Source organism: Poecilia reticulata, chromosome 6, assembly GCF_904066995.2.
Source record: "Poecilia reticulata chromosome 6, P_reticulata-male-v2, whole genome shotgun sequence".
NCBI lineage: Eukaryota > Metazoa > Chordata > Actinopteri > Cyprinodontiformes > Poeciliidae > Poecilia > Poecilia reticulata.
This window is the reverse complement of record NC_088835.1, coordinates 7435848-7460297: the sequence shown is the minus strand read 5'-3', so window position 1 is coordinate 7460297 and position 24450 is coordinate 7435848. Positions and strand designations below refer to the sequence as shown.

Below are 24450 nucleotides of genomic sequence, written 5' to 3'. Positions count from 1 at the left end.
CTTTTTTTTTTTTACATTTTGTGAAGAAGGAAGTTGCGCTCAAGACATATTCAGAGGGTTTGGGTTGTGCTGTGTGAAAGTGAAGCTGAAAATATAACCAATTTTACAATTTTGGTCCCCAATTACCTCAGTAGCTCAACCCCTTGTCTTATTTGACCAAAACTTTATTCCATGTTTCTCAATGCTCAAAGTTCAGTTCAAAGGTGTGAATGTTGGAGCGGATGGTCAATACGCTGTAAGTCCATGTTGATGCTTACTGGCTAAGTGACCGTGGACAGCGATACTGGTTTTCTAGCCTGTTCCAGTTTACAATCGGCTGAACCATTGGTGGTTTTCGAACATTTTCTAGCACATTTTCTTTCATCTAAAGTTTGACTCGGACAATTGAAGGTTGAACATAACTAGGGAGTTCTGGCAAAAAAAAACTCTGGGATGGCCCCAGGCCTCAATCTCTTTTAAAATTTATAGACTATGCATAAATGTTTGGTTGGTACCAGGAAACCAAGCAATTAAAATGTGCTTTGCCATCTGTGCCAAGAACAGAGGTCAAAATACCCGACCATAATTAAACCAGGAGGCAGCATATTGCTATATTTAAGCGTTTGCTTCAACTGCACCACTAAAAACCTAAAGTTAATAATATCACTTGGTGATGATTTTATTACAGTTATCACAAACACCCTCCATCTAAAGCTGACAAGTTTTGCGGTTGGAAGTTGGAAACTGAACTCATTTGGAGCAGACGCTGCATGTAAATATGTTCTAACTCTTTCTTTAAATTCAAAACCAACCATCCCTGCAGCTGTTTGGGCTGAAAGAAGATGTCTAATCTAAAATTCAATAAGGACACAGAAGACAGGAGATTCTTCTTGTCATATAATAATAATAATGTTCGGCAAAAGACGAGTTTAGCTATTTTAAAATCAGTTTAAATGTGTTGTATTCTAAGTAGGAACATCTAATTCTAATGTCTTTAATTTGAATCTGCCTATGTGGCTGCATCATACTGGTTTGAGATGATTATATACACTTCTAAAAGTACTGGGTCACCCATCAGATGTTCAGATTCATGGCCACAGGTATATAAAATCCAGCACTTGAGTCTAGACCAGTGTCCTCTACATTTACGATTGTCTTTCAAGAGTTAGTTCCAGTAAAAGGAACTCTCATTGCTTCGGCGTACCAAGACATTTTGGATCATTTCATACCCCCAACTTTGGCCCCATTCCCGTTCCAAGATGACGGCGTGTCAGTGAACAAAGGAAGGCCGATCATGAATTGGAGGTGTGGAAGTCCTTGACTGGCACGCTAAGAGAAGTGACTGAATGATGTCCAACATCATTGTCTGACCTCAGAAATGCTCCCAAGTAATTTCTGTTGAAACATTAATAAAATACACATTCCTACATAAACGTTGTGGGAAGTTTTCCCAGAACTGAGCTGCTAAGCCCAATGAATCAAAAGAAAACAGAAATGATATCGTTTCTACTTTCGTCTTAGTGTTTTTGGATTTCACACAATTAACTGCAAACATGAACTAGTTCATTTCAATGTGTTAAATAAGCCATAAAACACTTATATTGCAGCTTGAACCGTGGAACCACACTTGTACGGCACCAAATATTGCAGCTGAATAAATATGTCAGTAAATGAGGCGCTTGAAGAAGTTTAGAGAATAATTCTTTGTAATAGAGCAAAAGCTCTGCAGGTCTTCCAGATGTGTAAAAACATGATATCAAGGAAGTTTAATATAAAAAAACACACAAACTATAGTAATATCTCTTTATTGTACAGACATGAGAGCGCTACCATTCCTTTCATCCAGCACATACGACAGTGTGTCCCGTTCGCTCTCTACACTGTTTCCATGACGTAATTTCAAATTGCTGCTACATATAAAGTTATACATTTGTTTTTCTCCGCTATGTAGCAGGGAGTTAAGCACAGCTTTTGACTCATCTTAAGACTTCAGCCACACGACGTAAAACAAACCCACGACTATGACCATGAAAAAGACATGTGCAAACTTGTCCCAACACACTAAGCTCATACCAACAATTCCCCCCTGCGGTACACAAGAAAAAAATGGTCAACTTACAAAATATAAAAAAAAAAAAAAAAAAATGCAAAGTTTCCCTAAAGGCACAAACTGAAAGAAAAAATCGACTGTAGTAGTCCCAATGCGCACCGAGGCGTTTTGCAACAGCTGACATGAAAGTTAAAGCAGCCAAGACCTGAGCAGGATGTGCTCTCAGCAAAGTTAAAGTAACATTCCTCATTACTGAGCAGAAAAAACATAAAAATCTAGATAATTTAACCGGCCGATGTAAAAAAAAAAAAAACGCTGTTAAGTTTGATTTTTTTTTTTTCATCTTTTTGGTTTAGAATCATTTTATGTAAGATACAGCCTGAACTGACCCCAGAAGAAGTCACCATGATTTGTTTAAAGGGATCCACGACTAGCTTGGAGCATGTTAGCTAAAAAAATATGTTGTAATTTTTTTATTAACCTAAAAGTTGTTGTTTGTAACATATAGAAACTCATAATTACTTTGACAAATTGTTTACATCTTTATTATATTTTCCACATATGGAGGTCGCCATTTTTAACATGCGGTATACCTAGGGTTGCCACCTTTCAGACATCAAAATAAGGGACGCCCAGTAATGCGCGTCATCCTAGTCTTATAAGCAGGGGATTATTTCGACTAGGGTTACCAAGGGAACAGTCCCTATATGTTTAAAACCGAGGGGCGGGGGGTGCTGCGGCGGCAGCGTGTCGGTTGGTCTATATTACCCATAAAGCAGTTGGGCACAATATCACAACACCAACATCATGAGTGAAACAATGACTGGGGCAACCTAATATATAAAGTACTCAGGGAGTGCTTCTTTATTGTTATTACACATACACATTTGTAGAATACGGAACAAATCACGTCCCGTATTGGTTCACTACGGTTCATCCGTATCGGGACGCTACATTTAACAGCCAAATACGGGACGGTTCCGTATTTTAAGGGACGGGTGGCAACCCTAGGTATACCTGGCAGAGGAGGAGGAGCTAACGCTACTAGCTGGAGCTAATGCAAAATCAGAGCCAACAACAGCTTTTTGGCCGACTCTCTCCTTTTCCTCCTCATCTTCATTTCCTCTTATCATTTCTCCGTTGTCTTCTATTTAATCGCGCTTCAGTTCAAGCTGAAGCAGAATCCAACGTTATTTGTAGCGCAAAAATTACTGTTCGGAGCTAGTGGTGTAGGACCAAGCATACGTCATCTACCCAGAACGCATTGCGGTGTAAACAATATGGCAACGTCCGTGAGGCAATATTTTATTTAAATTTGTAAGAACTAAGCAGATGTAAAAAAGAAAAATATATATATATACTCTACAAATTTTTTCTGTATTGTTTTTCCCTGTGACATACCGTGTTTCCCCGAAAGTAAGACAGTGTCTTACTTTCTTTTTATCCCCAAAAGCCCGACTATGTCTTATTTTCGGGGTATGTCTTATGTTGGAAAGAAATTGTCGAATTTTTTGTTTTAACCATAAAATTAACATTTATTAACAACCTGAACAGTATTGTATTCACCACAAAACAGTTTTATAAAAGGAAGTGCAGGGGACGGCGCGGTGACGTATGGAGAGGGGGACGGTGCGGATGTGGGCAGGAGGCGGCGCGCAGCTAGATGAGAGGGAGGCGGCAATACCTCCGTGTTTCCCCGAACTTATATTAGCCGACCCCCCTGAAACTCCAAATACGTCTTACAATCGGGGGTGTCTTACTATCGGGGAAACACGGTAAAAGTTTATTGATACAACTATTCATGGATCCCTTTAAGAGAAGAAGAAAAAGAAGAAGAAGAAAGCACAGGACCCACTTTATGGCTTCATTTATGTATCCCTACATTGAATGTGTATGATGTCTAACCTGTAATTTTAATTTTCATTGTCATAAACAACTTAAATTATATAAAATATACTGACTTTGCCTATTTGAAGTGTCCTTTAGATATAAAAGATACAGTAAGTCTTTTTCAAAACGTTTCTTTGTGAATTAATGACTGGCTTTGTGCATCGCTTCAGTAACTACTGGATCTTCTTTCCTGTCTACACCAAGCACCCTGATATATATATATATATTTAAAAAAAGAGTCAAAATTCATTTTTTGCTTCTTGAAGTTTTGGCATGTGGAGTGAGTCTGGAGTGTTCAAAGGCCGTCGTACATGCGCAGGGTACGCTCCAGTTGCTGGACAACACGCTGGTAAAAGGCTATCTGCTCCCTGAGGTAGGCTTGCATCATGTCTTTGAAGTCCACCTCTCGCTGCTGATGGAAGTGGCTCATTTCTGCTTGGAGGGCAAAGCCCACAGTCCGGCAGCGTTTCCTGATCCCGTCCGCTTCGTCCTGGTTCATCTTCCCCTCGTCGCTCATCCGCTGGCTCTCCTTCACCTTGGCGAAGGCGCCTGCATCGAGACACGGGAAACACAACATTACATTTTCACGTTAGCAAGCGGAGCTTTTTCAAGTCAGTTCAGTAGAATTGAGATAATTTCACTTCACAAAATTTTATTATGACGATATCTTTCTAAGGATTTTTAAAAAAATGTCCATTTAAACAGGTGTGAACTGTGGCTTCAGCTACAAAGGCTAACAAGATCCAGCAAAGTATTTGCTATTTTCTATCGTCCTGCTGTTGTCATGTAAACAAGTTGAACAACTCAAGGTTGAGGAATTCCCCTGACGATGTTCAACCCATCAAGTTGCCACGATGTTCAACTTGTCTTGCTTCCAAGACAAGTTTGCAAGCAAGACAAGTCGCCCCTAAAGTTTACCAGTGTAGTAAATCAGTTTTCAGGGGCCTGGGGGCCATGTCTGACCTGCTTTAGCTTTTAATGTGGCCCTCTAGACTCCAAATTATATCAATAAGTCCCTCCAGTTTTTCACAAATCTGGAAAATTCATGCAAAATTAAAAACATTTTCCGACTTTACTGCAAATTTTTCTCAAAATTGGCCAAAAGAAAATGGCCACATTTCTCAAAAATTGGTCAATTGGTCAATTTGTTTGATTGCTGCCGCAGCCTTACTTGATGTTGATAAAAAGTCACATTTAACATCACACATTAGCACAAAAAACGTAAAAATTCCTCACAAACATTTCTAAACTAGCACCACAAAATCTGTGATTTTGATTGCAAAAAAAACAAAAAACACAAAAACAATCATGAAATCCTGTCTGGACTGATCGGCGTAAAAAGGTGTTCACATCATTTAATTTTGAGAAACACTTTTTGAATGCTGAAACAAACAGCTTCTTATTGATATTTCATTTGGCCCAAGATGAAAACAAGTTTGACGCCCCTGCTCTGGACGAAGCGAAGCGTAGAACAACGGGCTGGCTTTTACCAGGCTGACTTTGTGCTGCAGCTGAACATTTATGAATCAATAAGAAACGCCTACGCGGGGCGACACGGCTCAGTGGTAGAGCAAGTGCTGCAGTTGTATGGATGCAGACAAACACTGTAACCCTCCACATCAAGGTAGAACATCAAGCACACCGTCTCGTCCCGTTTTACTGCATACCAAACATCTTGTTTCAGTGGAATGAGGACAAGTTCAAACCACATCCGCCCACGCTGCCATGAAGTCACTTTCCTTGAGCAGAACACGGCAGCCCAGTGGCACGTCGCCACGACGCTTTACAGATTAGCGAGTCTGTCCTAGTTGCGCATAATCTGATTTGGAAACACACTTTCGAATTTAGATTCGCTCAATCGGGCTCTACAGAGGTAGCAGAGACGGTCTGGTCTGGATAAACGGGGGGGGAGGTCCCCGTCTTACAACGATCCAGTTGCTCTCGCATCCGTAAGCCGAATCTGTGAAGTCATGCAACGCTACATTTTGTTTGGAATGCCTGGCACAAGTGTGGGAAAGCATGAACAGCACTCGCAGCCCATTCCAGTAGAGGAGGAGGAGATGTGTGCGTGTGTGTGTGTGTGTGCATGCGTGCGTGCGTGTGTGGACTGCAGTCTGTGGCGCTGACCTACATTCGTGTGATCTGCCTTTCACAGGAGACGAGAATGAGTTTTAGCAGAGAGCACGTCTGGGGAACATAAAGGAAAAGCACTCCTGACTGGAAAGAAAAAAAAAGAGAGAAAGATGTGAGAAAGATGGCCTGATGTCGTCTCCCCCTGAAGCTAAATGTCGTCTGAGGAAGATAGTTTCTGCTTGATGGTAAAATGTTGGCGTCCTTTCAGCAAATCTTGAGTTAAAATCTCACAATCTTTGACTTCAACAAGCAAAACAAACAATTTTTTTTTTCCTGGAAAAAGTTATCAGCTTTTTATTATCCAATTAATAACTACTCCACAATCAAGGGGAGTGAAAAGTAGCTAGATTTGTTTATCTTGCCCAACCAGACAAGCTGCTGCACAGTTCAACGTGTGAAAGATTTATGGGTGTGTGCTGCCAAGATATTAGCAATCCACCGGTGGAAGACGGGATGGAGAGACAAGATGACACAAAAAGAACAGAACTGAAGCAAAGGGGCTTTGGCAGGTTTTATCAGTACACACTGATACAATTTACATAGTTTTACAGCCTTATTTAATACGACAAGGTAACCCAAAGTGCTTTACACAAAATAAAAATAAAACAAATTGTGCCCGAACTCTGTTCAATTTCTACCTTAGGGAAAAGATTAGGAAATCACGAGTGGGATTCTCTGATCCAAAGCAATATTTTTAGTCCTGATTTAAAGGAGCAAAAAGGTTTTCAGGGAGTTTGCTCCAGAGCTGATGAGAATGGAAAGTAAATTCTGGCTAATCTGGTTTCAATCTGGACCTAGCGACCACAACCTGAAAGGTCTAACATCTGGAGTCTTCAAATCCGGGCCTCGTGGGCCGGAGTCCTGCAACCTGCAACTTGTTCCTGGTCCAGCACACCTGAATCAGATGCCTGAATTACCTCTTAAGTATGCCGTGAAGTTCTCCAGAGTCCTGCTATTTAGATCATTACCTGACTCAGGTATGTTGAAGCAGAGACACATCTAAACGTTAACCACTAACCACGCTATGGAGAACATATAATCAGAAAATACACAAATATATTCCTAATTAACTAAGTTTTAGCTAGCAAACTAGCTAAACAAAGTTAGCTAGCAAATTAGCAAACAATTCTTAATTTATTAGCTAACAAATCAAATTAACTAGCAAATATGTTCCCAATTAATTAAGGATCAATGTTTTCCAGGGACATCTTCCTCATTGTCCTGTTGATGACACACAACAAGAGCAGATCTGCTGTGGTCTGTTTTGCTTACAGTGATTGAAGAGAAAATATATTTTTTTTATTTTAAGAATTTTTTGGCACTAGTGGCCTTTATTTGATTGTAATCTGACAAGAAAAAGGGAGAGAAAAGCAGCAGAGGAACCGAGGACGACTGCGTTAAGGTTTGTAGCCTTTACACCGCTCTAAAAGCTGCGCCACGCGACGCCCTGGACCAGAATAGTTTGTAGGTGACATTTGGTGACTGCAGAAGTGGATGTGATTAATTGTAATTCACATGGATTGCAGACATAAACATTTAAAGAAGAAAAGCTCTTCTTGAAATTGTGTGATCCATTCTCCAAGTCACGGAAAACTAAGTCAATCGATCCGATTGTCAGTATGACTCGTGTCCTGGCTCTGGGCGGATCGGGCCGAGTAACTGATTCTACAGTCTGTGTGTCCCTTGGCAGATCATCAACAAGCACTAACCCTTCATGTTCTAAGACCATCTCAAAGAAAATCTGTCTTGTATCAGACAGATTTCTCATGTTCTGTCTTGCATCATTAGCAATGATCATTGCTCATTGCTAATGATCAATGATTTAACGCTTTGAGATGTCATCAGGGGTCTTGCTATTAAAGCTAGCAGTAAAAACGTCTGTTGCGAACCTGACAATACTGATCAAACCTAGACACTTAGGAGCTTTATCTTACAGCTAATGATGCGACCTGAGCAGAAAAAAAAATTTAAAAATCTTGGATAACTAAGAAAGACGTTCCAGTATGTTAGAGGGGCAGAGGGGAGGAAAATAGTTGGGATTACATAGGATCACAGTCCCATGGCTGACCGACTTCCAAGATTCCCACAGTCCTCTCTGGGCCAGAGGTCACAGCAGAGCAGCTACAGGAAGCGCTGCGTAAATCCATGTGTCTTTTTATCCTTTTGTGACAAAAACAAAATCCGGCAATGAAACGTACCCTTTAAATTCCTGTTATTTGTTTACAACCCAGACTGAGATTGGGGTCCACTTGTACTTCAGCGTTAGTGCCGACAGCTTTTTCCCCGTCGATTCCCCCAGTGGCTGATTTCCAATTGAGTTTTTATTTTTCTCCTCAGACAGCAGATTCCTTACAGATCTAGAAACTAGCTAAACTAGCTGACATCCACTTTCAATAAAAGTTCAAATAGCTCCTCACTAGCCAAGAGTAAGCTGTACATGCAGCACCTTGCGAAAGTATTTATATGCCTTAAACAAACATGCCTTTTTCACGCTCCGTCACATGACGACATCAGTGTGTTTTATGAAGCTTTTATGTGGCAGACCAACATGAATCAGCGCATAAAGTAGAAACCTTTAGGTTTTCTTAAAAAAAAAATCAAATGTTCTCAGTAGATTAAATTGAGCTCAATAAGGACTTTGAGAAATTAAAGTTGGCGAAAAACAAAGCTACAGCTCTGGTGGATAATCGCCATGCTGTTACCATTTTCAAATTCCATTTTGAAATTGCTCAACAATTTTAGTTCCCAGAAGCTGAGGGGACAAATACCCGAAGAATGACGACATGGCATGTTCAGCTCTTAAGATAATATTTAGTGGTGCATGAACCAGTTGACTGAAACAGACTTTAAATACAGAATATTTTCTACAACGTTAATATGCAAGTTACAAAAAAGAAAAACAACAACAAAATCGTAGACCATTTGAGGGGGCGAGGGGGAAAAAAGCCATTTGGATTTTGCGCAACCAGAGTGACTCATAAGCGTATATAAAATAAACCAATCTGGGAATAGGCCTCTTACACTTCAAACATCGAAAGGCCTAACGTGACTGAATAAGATTAGTGACTGTTATTCTCATTGGACACACAAGTAAACATTTGAAAGGGAGTACAAATGAGGCTTGCTGCCACAAAAAACACTCCTGACCAGTAAAAGTAAAGAGCTCTGAGTGCGTCTGTGTCTGTCAGAGCGAAGGCTGACGTCCGCGTCGAGCACTGCTGGGAACTGATAACATGTTGTTCTTTGTTGCTTCGCAAGTAAGGCAAATAAAGCGAGACAAAACAGAGAGGCGCATATTCATTTCAGAACGAAAGGGTCTGCTTTTAGAGATCGTGGGGTTTTCTCCGGCTGGGATCGCACGCCAATCCGCAGGCTCTGGATGCGTTTCCCCGCTCACGATTCAAAACAATGGATTCCCTCAGCAGCTTGCAGAAAGAAGCCTGTTATTTACCCATCAAACTGAACCAGGTGTTGTGTTCATTCTGGGAAACATCTGAAACGTGCGTAGTAGTCAGTGGTGACTGATCTGTACGTCACCGCTGACTGGGGACTTAAAGTCATGACACATAACTTAATAATAATAACAATCACGGACAATAGCTAATTCAGTATTATTGACATTATATACCTCTGAAATGTACACATAAGGCTGTTCTTGATAGGTTTTGGAAATCATAACTCTATTTCCTGATACTAAAGTGCTGGTTTTATAATAAACTTTGAGGCCTTGGAGCATTCACCTGCCCATAATGCAACTCATGTGTGTTATTGTTCAGAAGTGATCAACAATGTATTAACATATGTGCTAAAACAAAAATAAAATCAAAGTTTTGTTGCATGTTGAATGTGATGAAGAATTTCCCTTTCCCTTCCATTTTCCTTTTTGTTCAAATTGGCATGAAATTGTGAAAAAAATTATGCAAAATGTATTCTCTGTAATCCCCTGTTATTAGCTATGTATAAGGGGAAATATTTGAAATGCAAATTTGTTCTATAAAGAAAGAGGAAATGTTATCATACATGTCTAAATAACAGCTAATTATGAGCAAACATGACCACAACCTGCACTGTTGACAAGGTAACTATTGGAACAGGCTTCTAGCTAGCTTACGCTAACTCTGGTCTGGGCATCTTGGCATTGGATGTATTCCTTAAAGAGTTTAAACACAGTTTTTAATAAAGGTTTATGAGTGAAATAACTTGAAGACGTGAAGATTTTTTTTTAACTGCAGTTGAGAAATTATATTCATAAAAATGTTGCAACTTTTTTGAACTTAAAGAGGAACGGTCAAGAGGTAGCACACAGCTTCAACTTTTACAGCTGGAAGCTAGTGATCAGGCGCGAAATCAGAACTGAACCTTCAGAGTCACATAAAAACGATTACAAAATCAGCCTTCCGTCACCTGAAAAACAGGATTAAAGGACTAATGTCCCAGCAAGATCTTGGAAACTGTGCTGCAGATCGACAGATAAAAGTCCTGATTGTGTTTGCTTGTCCAAAGGAAGGATGAAACTAATGGAGGAGATGCAGATACCTCCCATATATGTGGGAGATTCCACAGGTAGCTAAGAAACATCCTGGAGAGCATCTTAGCATCTCCCAGCATCTTTTCAGGCTGGGAAAGCAAGTCTTTTCAAAAAGGGTGTTTGTTTAAAAAGTTAGTTAGCTTTGTTTTGCATCCTCCAGCGTGGTGCAGCTTTTCACTGAGAAGAATGTGTTTTCTTCTCGGCTGTTAGTCTGAGGTTTGTGTCCGCCACACTCCAAACATTCCCATCGTTCACACGAACTCCGATAAGTTGCTTCAAAATAAGCCATTTGTTAAACGCTTTCACCGTTTGCAACATTACGTGTATGTCTAAGTACCGGGGCACACAAAGAACTGTGTCAGGCCACAGCTTTGTGTAATGGTACCGTCTATGTCTTTAATTAGCAGGTAGGCGTTCCACTTGGTAACCCAGGAGGCTAAATTTAGCAGGCCACTTTATTGGGTACACTGGTTCAATTGGCAGTAAAAAGAAAAATGGCAAGTCAGGTAATTTGCATGGCAGCAACTCCATGCATTTGTTGAAGACAATATTCTGAAGCTCAAACTGAGCACCAGAATGGGAAGGAGATTTGGTTTAGCTAACTTTGGACGTGGGAAGGTGGTTAGTGCCCAATGGACTGGTCTAGTCGTTTCAGCCACTGTGGAACCTGTGAGATCTTCACAAGCAACAACATCAGTCTCAGAAAACACAATGCATCGTCAAAACTTGAAGCGGATAGGCCACAGCAGATGAAACCCAAACCAGGGGCCAATCGGGGAACGTAGGCTTCATTTCACACAGGCTTAGCCATCTCTGGAGATTATATAACATCTTCAATCAGAGACTTCTTCAGATTCGCTGTAATCCAGATTACTTCTACTGGAGATTCCTCTTGCCTACAGCCATCGGTCAAACCAACATCCAAACCAGTATAAGCAAGACGTGACAAGTAAAAGTTCAAATTGTGGTTGGTTAAAATGTACGCAGTGATGACTGGAGGTGTTTTCACATCTGACTCGGTTCGATTGGGGACCAAACTTGCAACATTTGTTACACTTTCAGCTGCTACGATTTGCTTCTCATTGCACCGTGTCAAACGGCCCAAATTAATTGAAAAACCTGTTTGACTGCAGTGGCGCCACACCAAGAACCGCCAAAGGAAACGATACGAAAACCTCCAAAGACACAAAGAACATAAATGGAGTGTCGTCAGATTTGAGCAATTATAGGATTTCTCTTTTGTCATTGGTAAAAGACCCCAAACCATTTCTTAAGCACTAGACTTGCACGTTTGTTTTGGTTACATTTACCCAAAAGGCCCTGCGCTGTGATCCGCTTCCCGCTTTTGGAGCAGTTTCCGGTCTAAAAGCAGACCGAGACCGAGGCACGTAGGTGGACCAGCTTTTTTAAGACTTTGATTACACAGTCAAACCTCCCCAAACAAACCAAACGTTCTAGGCAAAGGAACTGGAGTTTGATTAAATTGCACCAAACAGAGCTGGTGTGAATCCACCCAGAGTACGCCTGAATAAAGTTCACTGAACTTATTCAGTATGAAAAGCTGCCAGTACAAAACGTGCCTAAGCAAGCAAAGTTTATTCAGCAGCTTTTGACTGATCTATCTGATTTACAGGTTGCTTTTTTTCCTTTTATGAGAAAAAATAACGACCTCTGTTAAGATACAGATAACAGTACATCATAAATAAACGTAGGTTGTTACAAGATATCGCCTTAGTCAGTAACTTGAACTTTGAAACATTTCGTGAGAGGAAAGGAGATCAGCAGGTAATAGAGAAGAGAAAAAAAGCCAAGAAGTACATGGATCATCATATGCGAAAGAGATTAAGCGAAAGAGGAAAGCTTAAGGGGAAAAGAAGAGGGGAAAAAAAAAAAGAGGCTTCAAGAATGCGCTTTGGGGTCAAAAGGACTCGGCAATCTCTGCCAGAGTATGAAGCAGGCCTTAAAAGCCTTTGGGGGGCGCCGAGGGAGGAAACACAAAAATCTGCTGACTAAGCTAAAAGTTGTATCATTTAGCTGCTGAGGACATAAACATATAAAGCACAGCTGCAGTTTCAGAGCTATTTCTGCTACAAACAGTGAAACAGTACGGACAAAAACAAACGCCTTCCGGTTGTGACGGAAAGCAGAGCCGCTTTCACGTGACCAGAAGTATTGAGTATGACTTGCCACATTCTTGTGGACTTTGAGTGACTTTACCTCCTCAATGTTGTCGACCGTGGCCGGAGCTTCAGAGATATACGACGAGCACCCAAAAAAGTGGCGGAGCTCATATCTCTAACTTCCAAATTAAAGCCATGAGCAGAGATGTTCAACAGATGTTACAGGGTTTTTTTTTTTTTCTTCATATACTTTGAATTTACACACACTACAGGATCAATCCGTCCCCACGTGCCAGACATCAGAGCCGTCGTGATATTTACCAGGAGGGATTCGCTCAGATATGCTTCACAGTACAAATCCGTTGTAATTCATTGTCGCTAACAACCCTTGTGTTTATCCCGACGTTTCCTCCCTGCCAAAGGGATTCGTTTCGCAGGGAGATCAAAAGTTGCTCAAGCACATTTTGGATTTCCAAGCTGCTCCTGGGGATTTTTTTTTTTTTGGCTTGTTTTATTTTCAGTCTGCTTTTCAAACTTGGTCCAGACTCAAATATATCCCAAAAAAAAAAAATCAATTGTTTGATGCCATCTCACATCAAACAAAAGAACTATCAATACTCTAGCTCATTTCTACACCGTTTCAGATGTCCTCAAATCGCCTCCGAGGGAAACGTTGTCTGCCATTACATCAACTCTTTTGTTACAGAGCAGATGTTCCTGTCTCTAAAGTTATGTAGTGCTGCAACGGCCGCAAGAGATAATTAATGGAGTTGCAAATGTTCCTGTGATAAATTATCTTTGGTCAATCGGAGAAATATCTTTCCGTCTATCCATCTTAACAGAAAAAAATGACTCAATGTCCTGCCCGATGGTGACCGCAACCAATATGATGGTGTTTCTATGACGACGGCTTTAGCTAGCAAGTAATCAGGGGGTTGATTTTTGTTTGTTTCTGGGGTTTTGTTAAACCTGAAGTCTAAACTCTGTTGGAAGATTACATAATTATTGTAAAGGATGATTTAAATGACAGATTTTTTTTTTCTCCTCAAGGCCTTAAATGCATCGAAACTTAAAACAGCGTCATCAACCTCAAGCTCTTTGGCGCACTTTGTTGTGTGTTTTGTAAAACTCTCAGCCGGTGACCAGTAAAACCGCCGACTTAGCATTTGATTGATGGTCATCTGATCTGATCGGAAGCTAAATATCTTTAAAACAACCCTCTTCGCTGAGGAAGTTAGTACTGAGTGATGACGACACATTTAGCTACTGCCGTCAATTAAAGGAGATTAAAGGTGAAGAAGCACAAGAGAAGCTTCAGGAAGCTGATATATGTTACATCAAAGTTGCCCAGTGTAAGCTTTGAAAATGTTGGCAGTCGGTTGGAAATCTCCCATTTAAAGTGATGGTCTATTTGCTGTCCAGGAACAGCTGCGCGCAATTCTCACCATGCTAACCCTGGTAATGATGTTCATCACTTATAAAGGACGCTGAAGGCTGTTTATGGTGACATGTCTGCATTCAGTTTGTCTCGAACCTCGCCCTGTGTGACTGCCCGCTCTCGTCTTACACACGTGGCGTGACGTTACCTCTTGCAAAAATGATTTTGATTGATCACAGAAATACTTCTTCAGGCTACCACATGGTGACAAGAAGTGGACAAAAAAATCTTTGTACAAACTAGTGATCAAAATCCTGATCAGTGTCTATGAAGGATATGTGCTATGAATCAAGTAATTGCCTTATTTTCTAAAGCATTCAAAACTCCATCTTATCAAGAAACCGGCAGAATATGTTAAGCTACCATTTAGACATGTTTGTTAATTAGTTGTGAGAACAAACGTGTTATTTTAATTTTGCTTCTTATTTAATGGAAAATCGCAATTTTTTATTTATTTTTTTCGATATTAGTGGAATATCGACAAAGTTTTGCACACATTTGTAATGGAAATGCAGCTAAAGTTGCTAAGTGACAAATACTTTCCAGTGGAACTGTTACTTTTTCATCAATGTTAGGGAATTATTGACTAAAAACAGGCTCCTACGTCTTGATGAAAAGTTAATTTTATGTCAGTTTTGTATTATTTCAAGTGTACTAAGAGTTTTGCACTAGAAACTAGACAGAAATACTTAGTATTTTTGCGGTGTACAGCAGTGATTTCAAGACATTTTTTCATGTTGGTTGAAATTGGATATTTTTAAAATACTCAAAGGTGAAAGAAGAAATACATATTTTAAAAACAAACTATATAAAGTGCTTTTTTCTTAGCTGCCCATCAATAAACCAAGATGTAATGAGGTAGATGTTTTTTGAAGGAAATGAGTGTATAAACCAATGTAGAGTTAAAACTTTTCAGGCAAATTTGCCTTATTAAAAGACAACATCCAGATTAAAAAAATCTTTTGAGTTTGATGGAGAAAAAAAACAATAATAAGAAGAAAAGATAGGAAGAATAAGAGCATTCTCGGAAAAAGAATTTGGGTCACTTTTTTTTTTTTTTTGAAAATGCTTACTTTGTACTCAAAAGCATTTTCCACGTTTCATAAACTAAACAAAAGCAGATTTGGGTTCACCAAAGTCTGCTTTCGAGTAAAAGTCGCTATTCACTATGGATTTAAAGAGGATGCAAAAAGCATGGTTATTAAACAGACACTTTGTGTTACATCTAACATTTTCCACTGTTAGCAAATCAGTCGGGGGCGGGAGGCACACAAAGTAGAGTCTGAACACTCTGAGCACACCGCACAAACATACGATGCAGCCACACTCTGATCAAAGCATGAACAACAAATGAAGCCAACAGCGCTCCGTTCTGTTGACAAACCTGTTTGACCATGTGCATTTCAGTCAGCTTTTACTATACAAGTAGGTAGAAGGCCCGCTCCGTAGAGGAAGTGTTCAGGTCAGTCCACCCAGCAGCGGCGTCAGACTGCTGGGCTGACAGCATCACTCCACTGTCATTAAAGTTGCAGTATGTAACCTTTACTAAAAAATGTTTTTTTTTTACATATTTGTTAAAACTGTCACTATTTTGTGACAGTCTAACATGAGACACAATCTGTGAAAAACAAATCAAGCTGCTCCAGCAATTACTAGGTCTTCAAAAAACCAGAAAACAACCAATGAGAGTAAGAAGGAGGGTCTTAGTGCTATCAATCAAGCTCCTGTACGCGCTGGTAAACATGCTAATGGACAAACAACTCACAGTTCCACTAAAACCATTATCGGTGGCTATGCTAACCAGCCTTAGCGTCTACAAATGCTGATGATGGAGAAGCTGTAGCGTAGCAGAAAGTACACAAACATGATTGACAGCACTAAGACCCGCCTCAAGGATGTGATTGATTGTTTCTGGTTAGCACTGGAAGAACTGAGGTAAATTTTTTTTCACAGATTATCCGTCTCATACCAAACTGTCACAACATAGTGACAGTTTCAACAAATATGTAAAGAAATATTTGTTATAAAAGTGAAAAACTGCGGCTTTAATCTCTTTGCTGGTATCACACAAACTGATGACAATTTATGGCAGGGTCTGCACATTCTGCATGTACAGTTGCAGAGGCGACATGTACATTAACAGACCATCACAAGGCACATCGCTGTGGTAACAGCATCTGCAACCTGGCACTCAAAGCTGCTGTCTTTAATTATGCATCGGCTTAACGCCTTGCCAGACTTTCCCTGCAGAGCTGCAAATAAAAACAGAACCAAACAAGGTTTCTTTATCGTTTTCTTTCAATCTTTTTGCATCCACAGCAGCCAAACTGCGTCAACCTCGTTAAATAAAACTGTTTCCCAACAGAATGGCTAAATTTGTCCGTTTTTCTGCTTGTCGCAGCAGGAAGAATTCAGACGTCTGATAAAGAGCTTCTGCTTTCACTGCCCCGGATAGCAGGTCACATGTCCAGTGTGCAAACAGACAGCCAGTCTGACCCCAATGATTGCACTCGATAACTCGCAAGAGCCGCCGCTTCAAAGGCTGCACACGGGTCACTTGGAGGCAAACAATGACTCCTTGCCTGCAGGAACCACGGCAAGGGAGATGAGGTCTTTCCGTTTCTATCGTGGGACTTATAAGCTGCTTCTTTTCTTATTATTTAAAGAATTTTTTGGCTGTGAAGACCTTTATTTGGAAATGCTAAGACAGCAAAGTAGTAAAAGAGAGAGAGGGAAGACATGCAACAAAGGTCAGCAGGCCGAGAAATGAACCTGTGACATCGTGGACTAATGCCTCCTCGTGTGGGTTGTGCTTACCCATGTGCCACCACAACACCCCAGTTGCTTTTCTTTTTAAACCACAGGGCAATGTCTGTATTTTAGATAGCTGTATGGAATTAAATAGGAATTACATTATTCAGGATTAGAACCTGACACACTCCAATTTCTACCTACATTTCCCATCTACATGTTTCAATTTCGTTCCTCATTGATCCCCCGTTTTGTTTCAGGTTGATCAAATCTTTGTACATAAGCTTATTTTTTTGTTGCAGTATCAGAAAAAGTGTCTTTTTCCAGACACGTTTTCAGATTTACCTTTCTAAATGTATTTTTTCCAGCAACATTTTTAAACATAAATTAGTTTTAAGCATAATCTCTTGATTTTGGAGTATCCTACACTACATGTAGATTCTTCAAAGCAGTTTGTGAACTTCATATATATATATATATATATATATATATATATATATATATATATATAGCAGTATTGGTGCTTGTTTGGTAATTTTAGACCCCACTGATATACTTCACCGTAAGTGGTGGGCATTTATCATACCGTTTATCGTTTATTGTTTATCGTGGAAATTTCTTATTGTGATAAGAATTTTGATTTATCTTGATAAATCTGCTTTAATGTTCAAAAAGCAAAATAGACATTACTGGAAATGTTGTTTTTACAATTTTCTCCACTTTTTATTCAACAAATATCAGTAAATTTAAAAATTTGTTCACTGACATAAATCACACTTCTTCAATGTGGCGTCCTGAAGAAGCCAATTTAAAATGGAAACTTTCTGCTAAAACAATGTTTGTGTTTGTGGTAATATGAATACTAAAAATCCTTTAAAAAAAAAGTAATAAATTATCCGAATTATTTTTATCATTATCACCACAAAATATCAAGATAAAGTTCTAAGTCTATGTTGCCTAGACCTGCTTCCACCTGAATTTCACAAATTTTTAGAGACCGAACTGGTTGGACGATCATCTGGAATGCATCAGGTGATCTCTTGTTTGAGATCTAAAATACTAGGACTGATCAAAACCTGAGTCGGATTACTACAAACTGATCACAGCCTCTTTGAGAGACATTTTTCCCTTTGTGTGAAAACAAAGCAGAATTGAAACTGAAATTCGTTGTTTTTTCCAAAATAAAAGTTAAAATCACGTCCCGTCTTGCCCAGGGAACACCACGTACTCTCGTTTTGTTAGCTGCTACACATCGAGTTGATAGTCAAGTTACAGGAAATAAGCTAAAGTTATGGGCCATCATCGGATTCCCACAGTAATGATAACCTTAAGTAAAAATACTACAAAAAAAGGCTTTGGATTAACAGAAAAACAATAAGCTGTACTTCTTCTGCTGCTAAAAAAAATATAGCATATTGATTATTATATTTATGACATTGCCATCAATTGTTATTTGGATTTTCATTCATATGGTTAAAATATTTTTTAAAAAGCATCCACTTCAGTTGTAGTTTTTAAGTTTATATTACTCAGAATGTTATGCCTTTTTGCTGTGTGATATTTAAGCTAGTATAGCAAGCTAATGTTAGCTTAATTAGCTTGGCAAAACAATACCAGCTTAAAAAGAGCGACTGCTTCTTTAGTTTTCACACACATGCACACACATGCTCAGTGTTTTCTGAGCTCTGATATCGGTAATCAACATGTTGCAAATGTTTGGTTCGCTTTCAGACAAATAAGTGCATTCCTTGGGGGTTTTTTTCTGTCCTTGCAAAACAAACACTCTCTGATTTAGCCTCCTTTTTCAATTCGTCACAGGCAACTGTGGTGAAAACAGCAGTAATCACCGTCAGAGGGAAACATTCCCCGGACCGGGCCAACTCTGACAGGAATGCAGAAACATGTGGGCAAGGCATTGTGCATTCAGACGAGGACCCTAGCGTTGTCAGGATTTACGAGTGAGCCGTCAGAAAAGAGGGAACGCACTGTCATCTTTCACTCAACCTGACGCATGACGTGCAGGATCCATACCGTGCCATAATAGAACCACCAAAACGTTCCTGAAACTCTATCCTGACTGCTCCGATTACACCTAGGGCGACCGCACAAAAGATCAACGCCGTACTGTCTCGGGCGTTCTCACACGGTCATAGATCATAGAAGCACAGTTTGTTCTGCTGGTGTGATTCTGTAGAGCTGAACATCCAACACACAGCTGGAAAGCAGCAGATCCTTTCCTTCAGAATAAGAATCAGCCTGCTAATTATTTTTGTAACCAGGCAGTTCTCTTGACCGTATTAAAAAAAAAAAAGTCTGGCTAACTTGTTGAAACACATGCCATGAGAGTGAGTTCCTTCTCAAACTGGAAAAAAAAAAGAAAAAAGAAGCTGCTTTCAAGGGTTGCAGTTGTTGCTTTACAGCCGTCCGAGCAGCAGCTGAACTACATATATCTGATGCCCGCGTTGACAACAGAGAAGGAATAAAGACAATGGTGATAACTGGTGAGTGCGGATGAAACGAAATCTCAAGACACAAGAGCCCAACAACAAAAGCTATCATGCAACAGGCTGGTGAGTTGTTGCCAACATCAGACTTCACCTGTTGAAATGAGTTGAAGCTATTGATTTCATTCTATTAGGAGTGCTTAAGGTTTGAAGTAGAAAAGGAAGAAGTGCTTCATTTGCCATCATGAGTTGAATAATAAAAACATTTGAAGAACTTCCCTTCAGGTTGATTTCGTTACACTACCATGGAGGAAGTCTGCACCACTTTTATATTGTTTGTGTGGCAGCATTGTGTTTACTTAGCAGCACTACAGGACCTAACATTTTACCAGGTATTTCTGTCCAGTTTCAAGTGCAAATATCTTACATTTAAATATACACTCTAACTAACCTACGAGTAACTTTTCAGCAAGATACAGGAGCTTGTTTTAAGTCAATAATTTCTTTAATATTGATGAAAAACTCCTGGTTCCACTGGCAGATTATTTTACTTACAACATGGGGAAAAATATCCTATAAGCTAAATAATTTGCTAGTGAAACAAGTACTTTTTCATCAACATTCAGGAAGTATTTACTTAAAACAAGCTCCGGTATCTTAATGAAAAAGTTGCTTGTAATTTAGTTTGTTTTGTTCCAGCGCCTGAACGTCTCCTCTGAAGGCTCACATATGATGAGCGCTAACACCGTGGCTGGATTATGAATACATCTCATGTAGCTGTTTACCACCGTTGCTGCCATGTTTTTTAATCTCATCGCTTGAACAAGTTTGTTCACGTGTGATTTTTAATGTAATTTCTTATTTGATGGGAACACAATTGCAAAATTGTGTTTTGTCAACATTAGCAGAATATAGACAAAGACTTGCGCACATTCGTAATGGAAACACAGCTTGTGTTTCCCTGTGTTTGACGGACAATCCGCCCATGAAGTATCCCGCCTCTTGACCGATGTCTGCTGGAGATCGGCACCAGAACCCCTTGGTGTGACCCCACAAGCGTAAGAAGGTGGGTGGATGGTAGATCTGCTCCGGAGCTTTTGCTATTCTACAATTCTGTTGTTTTGGTTGAACTTAATTGTATTTGTATCATCTTTAGCTGAAAATCTGACGTTTTAAGACTGATCGAACCTGAACTAAATCATTCTACACAGGAGAAGTACGGCAGGCTGTGTGGCTGCAGCCTGCCATCCCCACATCTGCCTCTCACACAAAAACCCCGTAGTGGGTCTTTATTCTATGACAATGTATTGTTCTTAACCCTTCAGATCAGGACCTTCGGTTGTACTCAAAGGAGAGCTGCCTCTAACAATGGGATTAGGCCTGGCAGAGGTTCAAAGTACTGCAGTTCACTGTTGGAGGAGTTCAAGGCTCTCGGTCTACTAGAAATGTACGTGCTCTGTTACTGAAAGCAGAGCAAGTGCCCAGTCAGACACTTCTGAGGTGAACGTCTGTGCAGGAGACAGCAGGAGAGAAGATGAAAAGAGTAACCCAGATGTGAAGAGACCAAGCAGAGACTAGAAAGAGGTTGAGAAAACAGGACAAAGAGACATACAGAGCGCACTCTGATATTTTTTCTGGTGCTGCCCTAAACCGTCTTCTGTTTGGACTCACATTTATTGCCGCTGCCCAACACAACATCCTAAAGCCACCCGTGTAGCTTTCATTGTCGAAAGGATAACAGCAACAAAGCAGCTCCCGTAGACCTCAGTGAAGTTGGGCAAGGGAAGAAAGTAATACGGAGCACACCGGAAACTGCCGAACTCCGTTTTATGTGCTGTGAGTATTGCCACAGCTGTGCCTGGTTCTGCAGAACACCAGTCACATCAAGGGGAGTTATCTGGACTGGCATAGGAGGTGAGAGGGAGCCTCTCGCCCATCCAGAACCGCTGCTGGATGGGCACTCTGGTTTTAGACATTTCTTTATGTGCAGTTTTTACCTGATGACTGTAGATTTGTTTGATTTTACCATTACAGTCGCCCCCATGGCTATTGGAGGTTCAGTATTTGCAGATTCACCTTTTTGCAGATTTCTATTTTGGAACGCAACTCCAACAAATTATTCATGGAAAACTCACCTGTTCTCAGATTATTTTGTAGAGCATATCTAAAACATTTTAAAGAAAATCCAGCTTGGGAAGCCGAAACAGCTGGACCCGATACAACTTGACGTGCTATTAGCACTATTGATCACTAAAATTAACTAATTGAAGCATTATGGTTTCTACTGAACACATCAAACAGGTTGAGACTATTCATCATTTTTAATTAGGTGTTCACACACATCGTAATTGGTTTTGGGGGAATCAGGTATGAAATGAATGGTTTTAGAAGGCTAGAAATTCCTTAAGTCCTAGTGTATCATAATAGCATTGTGGGCAGAAAGTTTGATATATTAGCATAACGACTGGTAAAACCAAGCCAACTACATGATTCCTAAAATAATGTTCCTAAAATAACCTTTGGGGACAGAAAACATTTGGGTTGCTGAAGAAAGAGTCAGTTAACTGTAATCGCATTACTTGCTGTAATCACTTCTCCAGAACATTGGAAAACTCTCCAGGACGTTGAAACTACTCTTTACCTTTCTGTAGATGAATGATGTCCGGGAAGTTGCCGAGCAGGCCTTGATAGAGCGAGAGCTTATCCAACATCTGGAAGAGGTCATACTTAGGTTGCTCTGCAAACATCTCCCCAATGTTTTCATAGGTGCGGCCAGTGTGGGAGATGGCGTTGTTGAGGGCATCTGACTTGTAGGGTGGGTCCAGTGTGAAAGCCTGGCTAATAGACTGGAAGGCATTCCCAAGTCGCTGGAACTCCTTCCTGAACCCGCCCAGGTGCTTACGCACGAGCTCTGAGGCAACGTGCGTGAGCTGCATCACACTGTCATCCATTTTCTTGGCGAAGGTCTTGAAGTTGTCGACCCTCTCCTCGACATCCTGAAGGTCCTGGTGCTCGTTGGGGATCTGAAGGGTCAGCATGAAATGGGCTCCCACCATCTCGTCCTTCTCTGCCCGCCGCTTACCCAGTTTCCACTGCTTATCATCAGCACACATCAGAAAGTGCTCAAAGCCTTCATACTGCGAGAGGACCGGGTGGCTGGTCATGTGGTTCATCCACAGTATCAGTCGCCTCTTACGCTTCTCAATAAAGTCTTCCTCAAACCGTCCAGTAGCCTGCTTCTCAGGGAGGTGAGGCACAGAGATCACAGTGAACTTGTGCAACAAACGGTTATACAACCAGTCAAAGTGTTTGTATCGTCTGTAAACCGGCCGGCCTATGTGGCTCGGCGTCACTCGGTACGATATGTAGGTCTTGATACCCTTGAACTTTGTCTGTTTGGTTGGGTCTTCAATGGAGCAGATGAATGGCGTTGGATTTGCCTTCCATTGAGGTCCCAGTGAGCTCATCTCAATGGTATACGACTCTGCAATCTTTGCCATCATGGGGACATCACCAAGCACAAACGCCTCCACCCCTGAGCGGACAAAGCTGGAAAATCTGTTCAAGTTTCTGCCCACCATGCTTCCCTTCCTGGCGCTGGCCATGCTGTCTTGTCCAGAGACTGATTTGCTCCGGTAATGCACGTTGGGATTATTCGACGGTGGGGCCTGAAAGATATGTCCATTAGCTCCAGTAGTGCTAGTGTTAGTGTGATCAGCATCATCCACCACTGTGGATCTGTCGTCCCAGTCATCCCAGTCGTCGTAGTAGTCTTCGTCATAAATCTGTCCCGAATTAATGGATGTGTTTGGTGTAGATGGTAGATGGGGGGAGTCATTTCCTAAAGAGCCTGCCGGACTTATGGAGCAGTCAGTCACGTTGGAGTCGGAGCGAGTGCGAATGATGTTCACATAAGATTTAGGGAAAAGACCCCGCTCCCCTCGGCTGTTTTCCCCCAAGACCCAACCATCCACTGAGTTCTCGTCAAAGATAACCACTTCCTCATTCTCCTGGATGCTAATCTCCTCTTTGTTTTCACTTAGAAAAGTGTAAATGGCAACACCTTTTACTGACATGTTGAAACACAAGTGGCTCCCAAACCTTTAACCTCTACATGCACATAATGCCTTGATTGGCACCGTCTACTTTATACTGCATGGAAACATATGACTACAGCCTACTGTAATACTGCAGAGTATGACTTAAGTTAAAATAATCTTCTAAAGCCTAGTTTCAAACAACGTCTATTTTGTTTTTAAGTCTATATCACATTAAACATCATCAGCCCATTTAGGACACTGCTGTTACTGCGTTGTAGCTCACTTTTAAGCTATAACTCCACAATATGCAAGCAATATGTGTCTGCGTCAACATAAAAACAATATGATTAAAACCAAAACTGTTTTCATCCGAGTCCTCCTCCAACAGCTCTGTCGATCGGTAGAATCCCCTCTAAGCTGCGCTTTCTTAACGTGATGTTCATTTATCACTCTTGAGCTTCACCCAGGATCCTAAAAGCCCTCGGAGACAAACATATTTCCAGGACAAAGTGGTCCGGCGCGGACAAAAACAGACGGATGAGTAATGGTATCCTTGTGCATTTTCAGCCCGCACCGCATTCCCTCAGACACAAACTTGCTGCGTTTTCCTTGTAAACAGGTTCCTGCGCATCTCCAGTGAAGCCCCGCAAAGTTGTGAAGAAGGAAGAAAACACTCCGCTTTTAGAGATTATCAACATTCATCAAGGTCCGCTTTTTTAAGGTTATCCTTTGAGTGTGTTCCTCAAAGCGCTGAAACTCTTTCCGTGACGTGAGGCTCGGACAATTGGAGGCAAGTTTGCCTGTTTTCAGCAGCTCCTTTATGGTCTGGGTAGGTAGGGAGGGGGAGGAGGATCGATACCGCCCCCCGCAGGAGAAACGGAGTACAACACAGGGCACAGATTTTCACATCTGGGGGAAACTTCATGTAATCAATTCCTTATAAAATGATAGTGAAAATTAAGGAAAAATTCTTATTATAAATCTTTGATGTATAGATGGGTTCAGAGTTCTGTTTTTCATTGGTTTCAAAATGATTACCTCTGTAAAAAAAAATTGAGTAAATAATAATAATAATAA

At 40.7% G+C, this 24450-nt stretch overlaps 1 protein-coding gene across 1 annotated transcript; it reads right to left on the bottom strand.

The window, feature by feature from the left end:
- Window positions 1-1768: 1768 nt before the first annotated feature.
- Window positions 1769-24199, bottom strand: snx33 (sorting nexin 33). The gene is made up of 2 exons (XM_008411186.3): window positions 21975-24199; window positions 1769-4468 (listed from the first exon to the last, which is right to left on the bottom strand). The coding sequence occupies exons 1-2, from the start codon at window positions 23407-23409 to the stop codon at window positions 4215-4217; spliced, it is 1689 nt and encodes a 562-aa protein (XP_008409408.1). The 5' UTR covers window positions 23410-24199; the 3' UTR covers window positions 1769-4214.
- Between the last annotated feature and the right edge of the window lie 251 nt (window positions 24200-24450).